This window comes from Sardina pilchardus, chromosome 18, assembly GCF_963854185.1.
Source record: "Sardina pilchardus chromosome 18, fSarPil1.1, whole genome shotgun sequence".
Taxonomy (NCBI): Eukaryota; Metazoa; Chordata; class Actinopteri; order Clupeiformes; family Clupeidae; genus Sardina; species Sardina pilchardus.
The window spans coordinates 17919576-17937782 of record NC_085011.1 but is presented as its reverse complement, the minus strand read 5'-3'; the positions used below and the strand labels follow the sequence as shown (position 1 = coordinate 17937782).

The following is an 18207-nucleotide window of genomic DNA, read 5'->3' as shown; positions in this document are numbered from 1 at the left end:
ACTGACTAAATTCCTCGAAATTCTGACCTCCAATGGCGATGAGCCGGTCTCCTCTCTGCAGGTCAGCCAAGGCGGCCGGGGAGTTTGGGGTCACCGTCTCGATGCCCACGTGCACGGCGTCACCTTCGCTGGCTGCCACGTGCCTGAATGTCATGCCCCAACTACCAGATGGCCCTTTCACCACTTCGGTCTGTAACACACACACACACACACACACACACACACACACACACATATTCACAATCAGATGAAGGAATGAACCGATGGGATGTTTGGACCCTGTGCACTGGCCCATTGGGGTCCACTATCCTACCACTGTTGGACTGTATCCAACTCGTGGAGAGACAGACAGGGGTTGCTCAGTCAGATTAAGACATTTTTATTCAATTTGAATTGAGTTCAAAAACAGAGACAAAACCTGGGAACAAAGTATTTTTTTCATGTTTTTCATACTTTTATTGAGTCACACAAAACACTACAATGAATGTAATATCATAGTCATCAAGACATTGCAGTAAACCGGAGGGTTCCCACTATTCAGGGGACAGGCCAAATCTGGTGACTGTGCACAGCTCTAAATATCCTCTCCCACACTCCTTGAGTAACGTTCTGATGATGACAATGCACCCACTGCTTATTCGCTACATCAGAAAAGTGTTGGGGCGGCACTTCACATAAAGGCACTTTATATATATATTGACCACCACCATTGATTGTGTGCCATTGACAGTGTGCCTCCTTCAGAGAGTTTCCCCTTCTCCAGAAATCACGCATCCTCATCACGCATCCTCATCCACTTGTTGACTCCGGCCACGGAACAAATGCAACAGAGAGGCGGGAGGAGCAGACCTGTAATTATGCTGCTGAGCAGTCTGCAGCTGCCTCAATCTCTGTCACCATATATACATACGCGCACCCCACCCTCCCTCCCCCGAAACACACACACACACACACACACACACACACACACACACACACGTCTCCTACTGCGCACCTGGCCTACAGCGGCTGGCTAACCTGCTCTGCGTCTCGGTAAAATCAGATAAAAACACAATGAGGGTGGTGGTGGTGGTGGTGTTGGTGGAAACACCTCCATGAAAGAATGAAAGAAAGAAAAAAGAAAGAGAGTGATAGGGTGAGTGGGCTGGTGGTGTGGTGTGCCTCCTAACACAAAAGGGAGAGAGAAAGAGCGAGATAGAGGGAGAGAGAAAGAGAAAGAACAGCTGGATGCCGCCTCCACAAAGCCAATGAATGTGGCGCTCTCACCTGCACCCAACCCCCACCCACCACCACCTCCACACCTCCACACCTCCACCTCCACTCTCCTCCCCTCCCCCTACGCCAGGCGTGCCTGCCTGTGTGGAGCAGCGTGTGGGGTGTGTGTTCACAGCAGACTGGCTCCTGTGCTTCAGCGCCTGCGCTGCACTCCAGGGGGACCACTGAAGCCGTCTGAGACACCGGTGAGCAGGTCTCTCCCTCCCTTCATCTCAGCTCAACATGTCAAGTTGTGAGATTGATAAGAAGGGAAGCGTGGGCATAGCGTGCGCGCGTGTGTGTGTGTGTGTGTGTGTGTGCGTGTGTGTGTGTGTGTATTGTACATTGTTTGGTGGTGGGGAGCTGTCTTGGCTCTTGCCGAGACAGACAGGACCCAGAGCTGTGCAGCAGGAGATGGATGAGCGTAATTTTCCAGCATGTCATTTGTTATAATCCTTCAGGAGGGGCCTGATCAAGTTAACCACAGAGGGAAAAGGCACAAGAGGGAGTGTGTGTGTGTGTGTGTGTGTGTGTGTGTGTGTGTCCATGCAAGATTACAAACAGAAAATACAGGCTGTGAGTGTGTCTGCTGCAGATTTTCCAGAGCTTGGTTAAAAAAATTAAAAATAAAGATAAACTTTTCTGTTCTGAGGAGGGGCGGGGGAGAGAGATCAAGCAGACACTGCCAATGACAACAGCTGAGAGAGCAAACAAGGTTGGACGGTTTCAGGGCATTTATAGGTCAAGGGATGATTCAAGCACAATAAACAACAAGTTAAAGGAAGTGCACATTTAGAAACTGTAGCCGGGGAAGTTAACTCGGCAGTGAGGAGAGAATGCAGTATGATGTACCAGGACTAACAAAAGGACCCTGTTGCACTGTTCACAGTATTAAGGATTTCATAGAATCTCCAGTCTACTGTATATAGAGTCATTTAGTTGAGTAATGAACTTAATAAAGCACTGTATCGTGTACAAAACAGTGAACGTGCCCTATGAGGTCCGCCACAGCACTTAAACCAGCATGAAGTGGACTTGACAATTAATTAGCTGCCATAATGTTTTCATTGGGAACATCAGCAATCTGCTAGCATCTGCCTCAAGGGTCTATCCTTCTGTCATTTCCTATGGAGAGGAAACTAAGGATGTCTCCACAGATAGCCACGCTCGCTAACAAGGCAGCAGCAATGCTGTTGTCAGGGGTATAATTAGTAAGAAGCACATACTAATTATATTTATACATCTTTAAAAATGCACCTTTCCTATAGTTTTGATCAATTACTGTATTGTACTGTAAATGGTGGCCAAGACAAATAATGGTAGACATCATACTGTTTGGGTCCAAGAACACATGAACACAGTGTTGTTGTTGAGATGTCTAGGCCTACCTAGAGTGCGAGCCAATATAAATGGGAGCTAAATAAGAGTGAATGAGGTGGTCAGAGCCCCTGTGAGAAGCTGAGAGGAGGCGTGATGGGAGGCCAGAGGTCTCTTTGTCCTGGCTAAAAGAGGGGGGAAGGATGCTGTGATCTATGCTTACCTTTCATCTCCCAGCGTCCACTTCTGACAAGTGCTCTGAAACTAGACCAGCGCTCTTGAGCACAAGGGAAGGCCACTGTGTGTGTGTGTGTGTGTGTGTGTTCAAGTGTGTGACAGTGAGAGCAAGTGCTCTATTTCTGTGTATTTCTGTGTGTTTGTGTATTTGTGTGTGGCTGTGTGTATTTGTGTGTATTTGTGTGTATGTATGCGTGCGTGTGTGTGTGTGTGTGTGTGTCTGCATATGTGTATTTCTCTCTGTGTGTGTGTGTGTGTGTGTGTGTGTATTTATCTGTTTGTGTGTGTGTGTTTGTTTGCAAGGTCATTTTGAATGCGCTCAAAATGGTTTGCTATTTTAACGCCATGAGCACGCCTGACAAGCGCTGCAGTATGATATGACAGGGCTGCTGGGGACGGAGGGAGGAGAGAGACCCAGGAGACAAAGGTGGTTTGGTTTAAATGCAACAGATAAGGCCGAGAGGAGGAAGCCACGTCCATAACAGCCATTTGCAGAGGTGATGCCAAAGCGTCTTCCTGACACCAACAAGACGGCAACGTTCAGCCACAATTACTGGCAATTTGCAGCGGTAAATGGCAACTAGAGGGCAATTACGCCACATACACACACTAACACGCCCACACACACATACACACACACACACACACACACACACACAAAAAGACAAACACACACTTACACACACATACACAAAGAAAAACACAGACACAGACACACACACACACACTCACACACCTATCTGTATTTGTGTGTGTGTGTGTGTGTGTGTGTGTGTGTGTGTGTGTGTGTGTCTTCAACAGGTAAACAGATGTTGGGGTGCCTCTTCAGTCCAGACGTGCTACACACACTCAGACATCAATTTAGGCACACAGCTCATCTGTCCAGGCTCTTGAACGGGTGACACAAACAGACACAGTTCCCAGTGGAATACTTTAGGTATTGATCACACGGTCAGCAAAGCTGGAAGACATGGGTATTTTTCAGTGCCGTGACACCCGATTGCTGTACAGGGCCTGGACATGTAGTAGCGATATGACCCAAACACAAAAGAAAAAATGCATTAAATCACTAAATCTATCAGCCTTTTAAATCCCAAATATTTACACTATATGGAACACCAATAAGGCTACATACTGTACAGGATATCACATCTCAGACATTCCAGCACAGTTCAAAAATTCTACCAAAAAAAGGCAAACTTGGGTGTGCAAGAATATAGGTGAGCGAGTAACTGGGATTGAGTTAGTTAGTGTGTGTGTGTGTGTGTGTGTGTGTGTGTGTGTGTCCGCCCTATGGCCTGCGTTGTTGGGGTCTCTTTAGCTTAATGCCTCTGAGCACAAGCAACGTTTTCAGAAGTCTGCCACTGAGACACTGTTGATGAAGAATGTTGATCAATCCAGTAGGGGACAATAAACACTCTGCTGGAGTTGAGAATGAGATGATTGTGTTAAAGGAACAGCCTAAGAACAAGCTAGTGTCTATTTATGGATGATAACGAGTTCAAAACTTTCGTTAGGGGGCAAAATTACATTAACCGGAAGAGTTTTTTGCATAGCACTGAGATGGCTTATAGCTTTTAGCAGCAGGCATTGGTGCCACAGCGAAAATAAATAGCTATTCTCAAAATAGCCTTGCCCTTTGGTGGTAGTGTGGAGAGTATTGTAAACGTTGAAAGTGTACAATAAGTGCTTATACAGTCAATATATTACCTTCCTTCATATTCCCCTCACTTCAAATCAGTGGGTGAATTCGACTTCTTGCAGGGTGATCTGACTGAATGTGTGTTTGTATTATAAACATGCATACTGTTCCAAAGACATAATGCATAGGACTATTTTTTTTCTGTCACATGATGTGGTAAGTTAACTGGCGTTATGCATTTCAATCGGATCTCACTGCATGATGTGCTCACACTGGAAGACAGGCAACAAAAAATTGCCAGATAACGAACCAGATAGAACTGGAGCTGGAACGTTGATTATTACGTCTTCTAATCATGCAACTCATGAGCCTGCTCAAACTAGACGATAAATCGGACAGAGCAGACTAAAAAGTTGTGTTGGATGTGACTGATGCTGCACTAAAATTGCTCAAAATTGCCTACCTGACATACGTCAACAACAGTCAAAGGCTGCATGCGTCATTTCGCATGCTTTTATGAGGTCACATTGAAAGTATCTTGAAGCATTTTTAAAATACAAAAAAAAAACACCAATAAAGTATTTTCATACAAAATACAAAGCCATTTCCTTCAACCTAATAAAAATGAAAATTCCAAGATACTCCTTTGAATTTGAAATTCAAATTCAAATTCAAATGACACATATCAGAAATACTGCCCATCCCTGCCCACCCACACACACACACAAAGACCGCGATGACCAGACTGAGTTGTGTACTACGGCGGTCAAAAAAAAAAAAAAAAAAAAGTTCAACGAGAGCAGAGCGATATCTCTCCTGTGGTCATCCGGCTCGTGTGCGCCTCCTCCGTCCTGCTCCTCGCCCACTGAGCCGGGGCGTACGCTCGGCTTGGCTAACGCGGCCTCCCGACGCTAATGCACACACACGTCAATGCCAGGCGGCCGATCGAGGAGACAGGCGGGCTTTACAGGACGCTGCTCGCTCGGAGAGAAACGAGTCGTGCGAAAGACGCCAGCGGAGGGAGGGAGAGAGAGAGAGAGAGAGAGGGATGGAGAAAGAGGGAGAGAGACAGGGAGAGAAAGAGGGCAAACATGCCAAATGTGACAGCGCAAAGGTTGAAGTGGAATGGCTCCTTCACTCTGGAGGCTTTCTGTGTGTGTCTGGGTCTGTCTCTCTGTGTGTGTGTGTGTGTGTGTGTGTGTGTGTGTATGTATGTGTGTGTGTGTGTGTGTGTGTGTGTGTGTGTGTGTGTGTGTGTGTGTGTGTGTGTGTGTGTGTGTGTGTGTGTGTGTGTTGTTATGACTGCATATGGAGGGACTTAGAGTGGTGAGAATATGCTGGAACAAAGGTCTGTGATATTGTGTCTGTATATTGTGTACTGTATATATCTGCCTGTGTGTGTGTGCAGAACATTGTAATCGTTGTTCCATGTTGAGTTTGTATGCTGAGTAAAGTGTAAATTTGTACAGTAACTTTGAAACGCTTATGTCAATGTCAATGTCAATGTCAAATTTATTTGTATAGCACGATTTACAGACGGCTGAGCCGCACCAAAGTGCTTCACAGTAAAGTGCAAATATGCAGAGAATAAGTAAAAAGAGACACACATTTAGTTAAAGACGATGCTTATGTACATATGTGGTTTAAAGGAGTGTGTGTGCGTGCTCATATTTCAGGTGGGCACACAGGAGTGGGGGCATATATGTCTAGGGGTGGTGGGGGGTGTTGAGCGCTGGGCATGGAGACAAGGAGTCATGGAGAGAATGGATGCATGTGTGGGTGGCTGTCCAGTAGGTGCTGACAGCCATTTATTGAGCCCATTGTGTGTGTGTGTGTGTGTGTGTGTGTGTGTGTGTGTGTGCACCTGGCTCCTCTCTGATCATCCCCATCCACGCTTCCTCTGGGAAATCAGCATATGAGCACCAACCCTTTTCAGAAGTGCAAATACTGTCCCACACACACACACAAACACACACACACACACACACACACACACACACATGCTGGACACAATAGGGCGCAAGCTAGGCCATACACACAGACACACACAAATGTAAATTTATTTAAGAAGAACCTGCATCTAATTTGGCCCTGTATCTTCACTACTCATTTGGTTCCATGGAGACCCGCTGAAAAGGCACTGGGCTTAATGTCACAGTAATGCCAAATGAGGTCAAATATTAGGTGATTTTTTTAAAACAAGCCAGACACACCAAGGAAGGTATTCCAGAGTTTCAACTGATTCAACTTGCACAGTTTGCTGGTTCAAATGCTAACTCATTTCTTCTGGTGATATAGCTGGTGATGTGCTACAGGAGCTTTTCTTTACATTTTTACGGGTAGTCCAACCCAGACCAGAGCACCATATAGTGCATAGCCTTGGCAATATGTTGGAATGACAGGGGTTTTCATCCATCCTTCAAATGACTATATATCATTAAAAAAAACATTTTTTATTCCACAGTCCACTTCTTAGTTCCACACAAATGTTCTGCACACAGGGGTGTTGAGAGGCTACATGAGCCACGGTTTGTGGTCCAAACTGCTCAATAGCCACAGTTCCATTTGCACATTATGTCAAGACACCCTAGAACCCACCTTAACAGCCTCTATTTAGAGCAGACAAAAGCCGCAACTGGACTAGCCTGGACATTTCTAGGAACATCATGTACAACAGCGGGGGATGAGAGGACGAGTGGACGAGACACACAAGAGCCAGTGTGTTCCCGTTTACTCAATTCAACATGGTCAACAGGCCCTCCAATGTGATTTGGTCCACTGGTAACTGCTTTAGCTCAAGTTGTGGACAATCAAACTCTCTCTCTCTCTCTCTCTTCCTCTCTCTCTCTCTCTCTCTCTCTCTCACTCGGATGGTTGAGTAATACCAGTTTTTTGGAGATTTTTGGAGATTGGAATCCTGTAAATCGGGATCAGAAGAAGAACAACCCAGGAGCCAAGGTCATGGTTTACATCAAATCTCCATGAAGACGCTGGACTTGCCTTCCTCTTTGTCGTCACCGCACCTCCAAAGCCATTTTGTTCCCCCCATCTTTATCTTGGGCTGAACCAGAGCGACTGTGTAACCTCGTTAACATTGACTGAGAGGCCAGACTCCTTTTGCTGCCTTGTCTCAGTGAGGGGAGAAAACAAACAAGATGTGTGTGTGTGTGTGTGTGTATATGTGTGTCTGTGGCAACGTACGTGCTCATCCCCCTACACACACACACACACACACACACACCACCATCGATGTAAACAGCCCAATTTCCTGTTCCCTGGCTCTCTGCAAACCCTTCTCTTTCATCCCTGACTGCTTTCGGAGGCCCCCGATGAAAGGTTAATGTGACAAAATTACGAGTATCAAAAGGGATGCGCCATCTTGCGCTGGCGCGAGCTTTACAGCGGCACACAATCACGCCGCGGCCGCGTCTGCTCTTTGATCCTCTGCAAGAGGGGGTGGGGGGGGGGGGCGTCATGGAAAAGTGGACGCACAGGAAGCCAGCCGCCGCTCACAAACAAGTTGACGTCCGACGCACAGCCCCTCTCGCCTCAGACAAAAGCATGTTTGAGAGCAAACATATAGCACGTGCTGGACGTGACACACGGACACAAGGGACGCTGTCTGGGAAATGTTCCGAGTGCGTCACTCGGACACCCAGCCTTCTGTTCTTTATTAATTAACGTGAACAAAGACAAAACCTCAAGCAGGTGAAATTCGTCATCATTTCACATGCTTGCCTCATAAACCAACAAGTCCACGCAGACCCAGCCTGATTTCTTTTGTGTATATGTGTGTGCGTGTGTGCGTGTGTGTGTGTGTGTGTGTGTGTGGGGGGGGGGGGGGGGGGGGCGGGGGTTGTTTCTCTGGATCCAGATGAACCAATAGCATTGCAGCTGCTGAGAAAAGTAGCGAATCCGTTTGGCTGTGACCGCTCTGTGCGGTAATCTAATCTAATGGCACATGTCAGATCGATTAGCGTATGGTTATAGGGTACAAGTCCCTTCCAGGCAGGCACACAAGCTATTCGCTGCCACTCCCTATCAGTAGCAGCACCAGGCAAAAGGGGAAGCTGGGCACGGGCAACTCTTTCTCACTCTTCATTTTTTTTCCCTTTTTTCACCCCGTTGATGTTGGAGGCTTGGAGATAAAAGTGCCTGAAAGTCTGCGTCGCACACAGACAGAATCTTAAACGAATAACGTTGACAATAGACTCGCACTCTAAAGGAAGGGCCACCGTAATGTGGTTTCACCATTTTTACGGCTTTTCCATGTGGACAGTTAGGTGGTTATGCGGACGGTTGCTGTTTCTAGGAGTGTGTGTGTGTGTGTTCATATATGTATATATCTGTATGAGCTAGAAGACTCCCAGAGCCACAAAAGAGGAAGATGTTGATGAGTTGGGCGGATGGGGGGAGGGTTACTGGTTGACCTATGACCTTTTTAATCTACACTCTCCAACATCAATATGAATGATGACATGACAATGTGTCTTTGAAAACAAAAAACGACGACGACGACGACAACAACAATAAAACCATGTTGCCATGGATGCATGCTCCCTGAGCATCTTCTGAGAGTCTGAAGTATCATCTCTCCATGATAATGTGATGCTCTCACAGACCAGCTGTCTTGGAGGCTTAACGTCCCCGTCCTGTGCGGACGCCACTGCACGCGCTCATCGCACGAGAAGAATGACATCTCAAGCAGCGAGCGAAGCGCCCTGATTGGCTGCAGGGCGGCACAAGTGGTTTCAGGTGGCAGAGGGGAGGATAACGACCTTTGACACACATGAGCAATGACATGACGGGCTTCGCTCATAAGTGGCCTTTCCTCGTCTGCCATAACTCAATCACGGTCCTAATCATTCACCAGCCACCAGCTGCTGGCTTAGCATTTCCACCCTCCATCACACACAATTTTCCAAGTGCTCCATTCAAGGCAAATTAGAGAAACACACCCAAATTAACCCCCAGTGAAGCACAGCAGTCGGAGCTAATGGCGCTGTGACCCGAGGGAAGATCCATCACAGGTCGACCAAGATGAAGGCAATCGAGGACAGACACGGGTGGGTCAAAACCTGCCTGAAAACTGATGGGAGAGCAAAGTTATCATGAGTTACACTTATGTCTATTTGATGAAGCATCAGTGTGAGTGCTGATGTGTGATGTCAGCCATTAAGGTCCAACTCACCTCTTTCTTTTTTAATGTGGTGTGTGTGTGTGTGTGTGTGTGTGTGTGTGTTCTTTTTTTGTGTTGCTCCAATGAGGCTTTTTTGGGTATGGCAGGATGCTTTTTACAAAAGAAAAAAAGAAAAGAAGGCAAAAAAACAGAGAAGGACAAAAGTGGTTGTTATGGTAACCGAGTCATTTGAGAAACAAGGTGCTCTTGTCCCTCTCTAATTTGTCCCCATCATGACATAGATGAACCCTGTGGGCTCTTGTTCACTCTTCCATTCTCTCTCTCTCTCTCTCTCTCTATCTCTCTATCTCTCCCTCTCTTGGTGTCTCTCTCTCTCTCTCTCTCTCTCTCTCTCTCTCTCTCTCTCTCTCTCTCTGTCTCTGTCTCTGTCTCTCTACATATACATGCTCTTTATCCTTCACCGAACATGTTTTCCTTTTTTTCCTTAATTTCACTTATTCATTTGCAAAGTCAAAAGACACCAAATTTCTCAGCATTGTTGTATTTTGTGACACATTCCATTCAATGTAACACACACACACACACACACACACACACACACACACACACACACACACACACACACACGCACGCACACACCAGTTGCTCATTAGAACTCCATGGAGACAAGTCTGAATTGAGTGGCTGACAGATGAACACTCATTCTTATCACATTGACATTTTCCCTTCCTACTTTGGTCCTTTTTGACTAAAAGCTGTCAATCTCCTCTCTCGTCAGGCTGGTTACGGTCGCAGGCCTGCCCCTCAGTGGCTCTCAGACACTTTGAGATGCTGCCCACTGCCTCTCGGCCCCACTCGGTTTCAGAAAACGTTAATAACTTCCATTCTGCCGAATATTATGATCAAGGAATGGCATTTGCTTTGAGGCGTAGACAGGGCAAGGAGAGAGGAGAAGAGAAGAGAAGAGAAGAGAAGATGCGAAGGCAAGGATGTCGTACTGTCCATCATCGAAGCAGATGCGTATAGCCAAGTAGCAAAGATGGATTTGAACAACAAATATGCACGTACGCACACCCACGCACACAGAGAAACACTCTGCCGTCAGTTCAGGCCATTCCCTCCAGCTTCCCCTCGCAAGCTCTGTTCATATTTCAGATCCCATTTTACATTCATCTGTCTGTTTTATGATGGGAGTCGGAGCCCTGCTGTATTTCCTGCTACGTACAAAGTAATAAAATACCAAAAATGTGATTTAGCGTCAATAAACATCACCGTGGATTCAACAAAGCATTGGGAGCATAAACAGATGGCCACTCCAACTAAATCTGATACTCTGAAAATATTGCGTGCATGCACACAGTGCTTTAAAAACCGGCATGTGCCACAATCTTTTTTTTGTTTGTTTTTTTACTAATTTCACTTCATTTTATTTAATTTTCATTGTCTTCAGAACATTGTTTGATGAACTGACATCTTTTTAAATAGTCCTTTTTCCAATGCCATTTCAGGGGATAATTCTGACACAATCAAATGCACAACTCAGCTAGCAGTAATATCCATTACTTATAATGAGATGCAAACTTAAAACGCGAGAATTTCCTTCCTTCAGTCATGGAGTGTGTGTGTGTGTGTGTGTGTGTGTGTGTGTGTGTGTGTGTGTGTGTCAGTGCAGAGATTCTGTGTTTGCACCTCAATTCTGATGCTCCTTGACAGTTCATACACAGCCCTAAGGCACTGCATCTGACCGTGCGTGAGTGTGTCTGAGCAGTATTGGCATTTTTCAGTGACGTGTGGACAGATACAATAAATAAATAAATAAATAAATAAATAGATCACCACCATTAAGACTCTAGGTGGGGAATGGTGGGAAATCATTATGGCGTTAACAAGGGAGACGCAGTCGCTGCCTCAAAGCAGTCGCTTGTAACGGGTGACGGCAGGAAGTGGATAATCGGCCCTCGCGGCCCTCCAATCACGCTCGCCACACACCCGCAAGCCACCGTCACCAGCCGCTGTCATCTTCCGATCAAGGCAACTAATCGATTAGAGCAACTTGTTGGCGGACTGCTCCTGAAAGTGTCTATACAAACGCTGACCCTTCACCTCAACTGGCCCTGATTTGACTGACCACTAACACTGTGAAGGACGGGACAGACGTGAATCTAGCTGCGCTGCTACAATGCCTGGAAAAATCAGACAATGATGTCACTCCTGAGTGCTTTGGGTGCGCTTTTCTTCAGCTGTTAATTCCTCAGCATGTGTAGTTTGCCTGGTTTAGTCGAGAGGAAGGCTTTCCCCTGATACAGGTTCAGACAAATATGCACTTGCATGTAAAATATGTGTGCATGTAAATATGTGTACAAGTAATAATAAGGTACAAAGATGGGTTGAAATTATATGACATATGGATCATAACTGGTCATAGTCCCATGGTTCAGTACAGTTCTAAACCAGGTCACACTCACATCAGAACCTTAACAGTGTGTTAGAGATGTACTTTTGGGGAGGGGATCTAGCGCTGCAGGACCAATGACCGATTCCTCCCTAGACAATTGAGCAAGTTCATGGTATTTCATGGCCGCCATTATCATAGGTCCCTGAGAAATATGCTGACAGGCCCCCTGATGACACATATGCCTGACATTCACCAACACAGAGGCTAATAAAAGCCACACATGCACACACAAGCACGCACAAGCACACACATGCACACACACACAATCTGCAGTGGCTGTGGAACATCAAACACAGACTTCCGACGTGGGTCATGAAAGAGGGACAGAAAAAAGATAGACAAACAGCAAAAAAAAGAGAGAGAGAGAGAGAGAGAGAAAGGAAAACCATATCACAAACAGAAAGAAAGAGTGAGTGAGAGAGAGAAAGAGAGTGAGTGTGAGGGAGATAGAGAGAGAAAGAGAAAGACAGAAAGAGAGATAGAGAGAAAGAAAGGAAAACCATATCACAAACAGAAAGAAAAAGTGAGTGAGAGAGAGAAATAAAGAGAGTGAGTATGAGAGAGATAAAGAAAGAGAAAGAAAGACAGAAAGAGAAGAAAAAGAAAGAAAGCACACGCAGGCTTTCACAGTACGAGTGAATCCATCTCAGCCGCTTTCTCTCCGTGGTGCACTATTCCCATGACCAGTGGGCGAGTGCAGGCAGGACCACCCCAGTGTGAGGACAGCAGGGGCAGGAGCAGCCCAGTGGGGGGACAGCAGGGGCAGGAGCAGCCAGCGCGGCAGAGGCAGAGCCACGGCTCCCACCCAGACCTCGGCCCCTCTGACAAGTCACAGAGGCCTCCCGAGAACAACAAACAACTAGGAGATGTTCCCAGCCCACACTGTCAGGGAAGTGAAGAATGTGTATACAAGTGCACGTGCGCATGCACTCACACACACAGAGAGAGAGAGAGAGAGAGAGAGAGAGAGATAGAGATGTCCCCGATTGAAAATAATGTTCCCATGGTCTTATTGCTCCATTCCAATGGCAACATGCATTAAGAAGCCACAATAAAAACAATGCAAAACAATATACTGAATATAGTGTGTGCCACAGTATGAGGGAGGGAAAGATGGAGAGAGGGATACATGACAGTGAGAAAGATAGAAAGAGTGTGTGTATGTATGTGTGTGTGTGTGTCTGTGTGTGTGTGTGTGTGTGTGAGTGCGCGCAGTAGAGAGAGATGAGAGCGATGAGAGCTTGAAGAATAGCTAATGGCTACTTGAAGAGGAGAGTTCTCCTCACCGCCCACCTTTTAAATAGTGCCTATCAGACGCTGAAAGATAAACCCTCATGTATGTGCGCTGATATCTTTGCTCAGTCCATTTATGGCTGTGGAACGAGGCCAAGTATGTGTCCATAACATTATACTGTTAAGTCATTACTCCCACACTGGTCTCTGGTCAGAGTCGTCCTCCTCCTCTTATGGCTGGACACAGATCAGCGGTGCACTATGTAATGATTGATAGCCAATGCAGGACCACGAGCCCGTCCACTTGTGCCTCCATGTTTAGGACCTAGTATCCAACTACAGTCAAAGCTACAGATGGAGGCCTTCACTGGGGATATGCTTTGAAAAACACCCTGCTGGAAAGTACTAATAGGACGATAATCCTTGACCAAAAAAAAACAAAAAAAGGAGAGCATCGCAAGCATCGTGAAAGAGGGAAGGGAGAAAGGGAGAGAGCTGCTGAGGGAAAGAGAGGAAAAGAGGGTGAGAAAGATCAAGCGGGGAGGGGTGTGTTTCAGCGTCGCAGAAGTGGAACAGCAAGAAATAAGATCAAATCTGCGGAAATCCATTTACATGGACGCACGTGTGTCGGCAGTGATGGAGAGAGGGCCCTCGAAAAGGCAGTACCGCGTATACGTGGGGAGGAAGAGGGGGTGAAGATGGAGAGAGAGAGAGAATGAGCGTGAACGAGTGCAAAAGAGAAAGTGACCTTTTCTAGATGGTATCTGCAGTAATCCTGGGTTTGGAGTCTGGCTGCGTATGTGGTCTGGAGAAGTCTGATAATACGACGGAAATGCCAGGTCTGATCGGAGTTTCAATGCATATCAACGCATGCTAAATTACAGTAGGCTCAGGCATGCATACACACACACACACACACACACACACACACACACGCCTAAGGCCAGCATGAAGCAAAAGTCGTCTTCAGATAAATTCTGCGAATACTCAAAGGGTGGGTCGTGTTCACCAACGCTGGCTGCTGAGAATCACAATTTGATTTTTATTGATGCAATAACCATTCACATGTGATTACCCTAAAATGATTGCCTGATTCTCTCACAACAGGAGAGTCACGGAAATTAATGTAACATCGGAAATGCCTAATTGAGTGTGACATTTAATTTCTCAACAGATGTTTGTCACCAGCTCTCCTGTGCTGGTCCACAAATGTTAATATTTGCTGATTACCTTAATTGCACACGATTGCTTCCTGCAATAAAGCAACAGAACTGGCACTGAAAATGCCAAGCAAAACTGATGCACCCTTGAAACTGAAAGGCCATTCATCAAATATGAAACATTTAGGAGGAAGACATGCTCCCCGAACCAGACACAAGACCACTACTTGGATGCTGACTAGGAGGCTCTGAGCTTAACCCACCCATATTTCCCCCTTCCCTTCTGATAAGAGAGAAACAAAGAAACAGGGGGCCAGTGGAAACTACCCAATTCCTTCATCACAGCCAATCAAAACTCTTTTGCAGGATGCAGACCACTCTTTAAAAATAAAGATTAGGTCGTATCCAAACATTACGCGATAAATAAAGTGAGTAGCTTGTGGAGCGACATGTGACACCTTAGCGTGTTCAATACTTTTTTCCACCTTTTCTTTATGTCATTTCACTTTATTAAAAATAACCTTACTTATGAACTTCAATGTTGTGAATACTTTATATTTGTGGATTTCCTGAGTTAATACTAATGTCTGGTGAAAATCCCATGTATTTGACCTTATTGGATATGTATAACTAGCCTAATGAAAAACAAAATTGAGACACATTCAATAATTATTTCCCCCACTGTATCTCTGATGTAGGTTTTAAAACGGTATCAAAGAAAATGTCTAGAATCTAGATACTGCTAAATGATCTATTTTGCGTTCTGTACATAACATAATCCTACTAGTGTTTGTGTGTTAAAATCCATGGACTCAAAACAGTGGGTAGCATACAGTACATACAGTTAGGAACAAAATGATTCATAGCCCTGGCAAATATTGATTTAATGTTGATTTTCTCTTGACCAATATGTTTGTTCTGACTGAAAATGGCACTGCCATGTGGCGAAAGGTTGTAAGACAATGTGGTAGAAACATGGAACCAAAAAAGCATTTTCTTCTTTGTTAACATCTTTATGAAAAATGGCGTGGCACCCAAACTTAAATCAGGTACAGGCCTAGTTACGTAACTTTCTCGTCAAATTATTTTTACCTTCAGTCCACTCCATTCATACAGTACGTGCTTTTTAATTAGGAAACTATTGGGTGCATGAGGAGAAGATGGAATGCAAGCGCACAGGAGTGCACACAAGAAAGTATGGTCACTTAGTCTAAAACATACTGTAGGCTGCAAAACGCATAAATACACAACGTCAGTTAGGCGACATTATTTCCAGCCATGGCCTATCCACAGAACGTATCATTCTATTTCAATGCATGGCCAACACATATGAAACCACTCAGATGCAGAGCAATATTGAGATTTCAAAGGCCACCGTAATCTCATCTGACAGTGACACATTATACAGTATCTGAAGCCATATTCTCCTCTGCACTGCACCTTAAATATTGTTCTGTTGCTGTAGCCGGAGTTGTGTAGCTTAAACGTTAAAATGCTTCAATGTTATTCTACTGCTGTCAGTCCCTTTGGATAAAAATGTGTCTACCAAATGAATAACTGTAGCAGGGCTCCAGACTAACATTTTACATTGGTTGCACTGGTGCACCTCACTTTTTGATTTAGGTGCACCAGAGCAAAATGTAAGTGTCCCCACATGTTTCGTCCCACCGCCTTCAACGCCATAATTTCAAGGTCACCATTTTATTGTTCCCGTAATGATCAGGAATGATCATATTGATCTGATCTGGGAGCCCATCAGCAGTACTGAATATTGTGTGATCATTCACATTAGTGGCAATCTCAGACTCTGCTCGAGGAGAAATGACGCATAGGCTACGGGAAGCACTACGACGTGAAAAATAGAGCCAGCAAAATCTCAGCCATCTTTGCCAAGAATACCACTGGCCGAACAAAGAAACAAAGAAACACTTTCACTACATAGGCAGCCAGCTTATTTAATTGACGTGAAGTTATAGATTCCTCAGCTTCCAGTCAGGATACAAAGGAAGGTTTTGGCTGTCCTTGGGGGAATGTTGGCTTTGCTGCAGTGGTTTAGTCTAGTTAGCTGTAGTGGGTATACTGTAGGTACTTTAGTTCGTTGTAGAGGGTATACTGTGATCAACCCCGAATGTTAATTCCTACCCTTGCCTATTTTAAGTGGGCATACTGAGATGGTGATTATTTTTAAGTGGGTATACTGCGTAGTCCCGCGTATCACGTAGTCTACACCACTGCTTTGCTACAATGACCGGACACAGGGAAGGGGAAAGGACTGACCTGACACAGGGAAGGTGAAAGGACTGACCCGACACAGGGAAGGGGAAAGGACTGACCCGACACAGGGAAGGGGAAAGGACTGACCGTTTTGATGGAGCTGCGCGTCTTCTCCTTCCACTCCCTCCCACTCAGCTCAAAGGTGCAGTGGACGTACGTCTCCCTGTCGTACGAGCCTAAGATGAAGAGTCTGAAAGGGGGGGGGGGGATTCAAAGAGGTGAAGAAATCAATTATTTCTGCCAATATCCAATGAACAGCCATTACCTACAACATAGTGAAGGGTCAAGTAGAGAATTTAAACTCAAATGGACTTTGCTTCAGAAAGGCTATTAAGAAGCACAATTCCTGGTCGCCACACTGTATACCAGGTACAATATCACACCAAAATGTAACTGTATATTGGACACTCAAACAGACAAATACATTTTCATTTGATCAGTGGCCACTGGCCAGGGAGTCATTAATTCACTTATATTTTTATTTATAAGGATAAAGAACTTAAAATATATATCTCTACTACTTCTGACATGCCTAACAATGACAACGCAATCAATAAGAACTACTCTTTGTCTACATCTGTCTACACACCATATCTGAGGTATTGTCAACCAAATGTGGCCACAGACTTTGCTACCCCCTGGTGTTGTTTTGTGGCAAAATGCACTAAGCCCAGCAAATCATGTCTGCTGTAATCAGTACTAGTAGGGTTGATACTTATTGCAAATAAAACATGTTAAATGTTCTTTCTAACAACAACAACAACAACATATAACCTTATGTGATGAATTTGAGCGGAGAATGGAAATAGGAAAAACAAAACATGCATGAGATTAAAGAGAATCAGTCACTGAAATATTAATTAGACACCATTATTTTGAGGAAAAGCTGTTCAGGAGTAATAGGCACTGAACAGCTCTGTTTGTCTGTACCCTCTGGCAGTTACGCTTTCTCTCTATGCATATCTCTCTCTTTGTGTGCACCTACCCTGGCCAACCCTTACAACATTTCATGAAAAACTTTGGAGCTATTGGGACCAGCTGTGTGCTAGATACTGGATAATGTACAGAAGATAGACTATTTAGACGCTACAATTGGAATGCTCTCAGGAGAGAAAATCGAATTGCTATTGCATACGGTCTTCACTTATACTTTACACAGGTTAATAAAAAAAAGACACATTAGACACAATCTCTCTGTATCATTAGTATGGTCACACCATCCCAATAAAGTTTTGGCTTCAAATCCCTAACGATTGTCTGGTGTGGTGGCTCCCTCTAGTGAGAGCAAGTGGTAATACACTGGCACTACGCAGGCTTCAAACCTCTTGGACCACATTATTATTACAAATGGCCCTTTTGACAATTATTACCCTGTCTCCTTTTTACAAAACAGCTATAAAGGATAATGGTTTTAATTACGCTTTATGTTATAGGACAACAAATAATAGCGATTTACTTCTCTGAAAGTATAAAACAGTTACTGACTAGGGAACTG

The 18207-nt window shown here is 45.0% G+C and overlaps 1 protein-coding gene across 1 annotated transcript in view; it reads right to left on the bottom strand.

Moving 5' to 3' along the window:
* The window catches only part of pdzd8 (PDZ domain containing 8), a 40384-nt gene that overhangs the window by 4033 nt on the left and 18144 nt on the right, over positions 1 to 18207 (bottom strand). The window contains exons 3-4 of the mRNA XM_062519260.1: positions 16800 to 16902; positions 28 to 190 (exon numbers count right to left, since the gene is read on the bottom strand). Coding sequence (XP_062375244.1) covers positions 28 to 190; positions 16800 to 16902 — 266 coding nt within the window. The remainder of the gene's footprint in view (positions 1 to 27; positions 191 to 16799; positions 16903 to 18207) is intronic.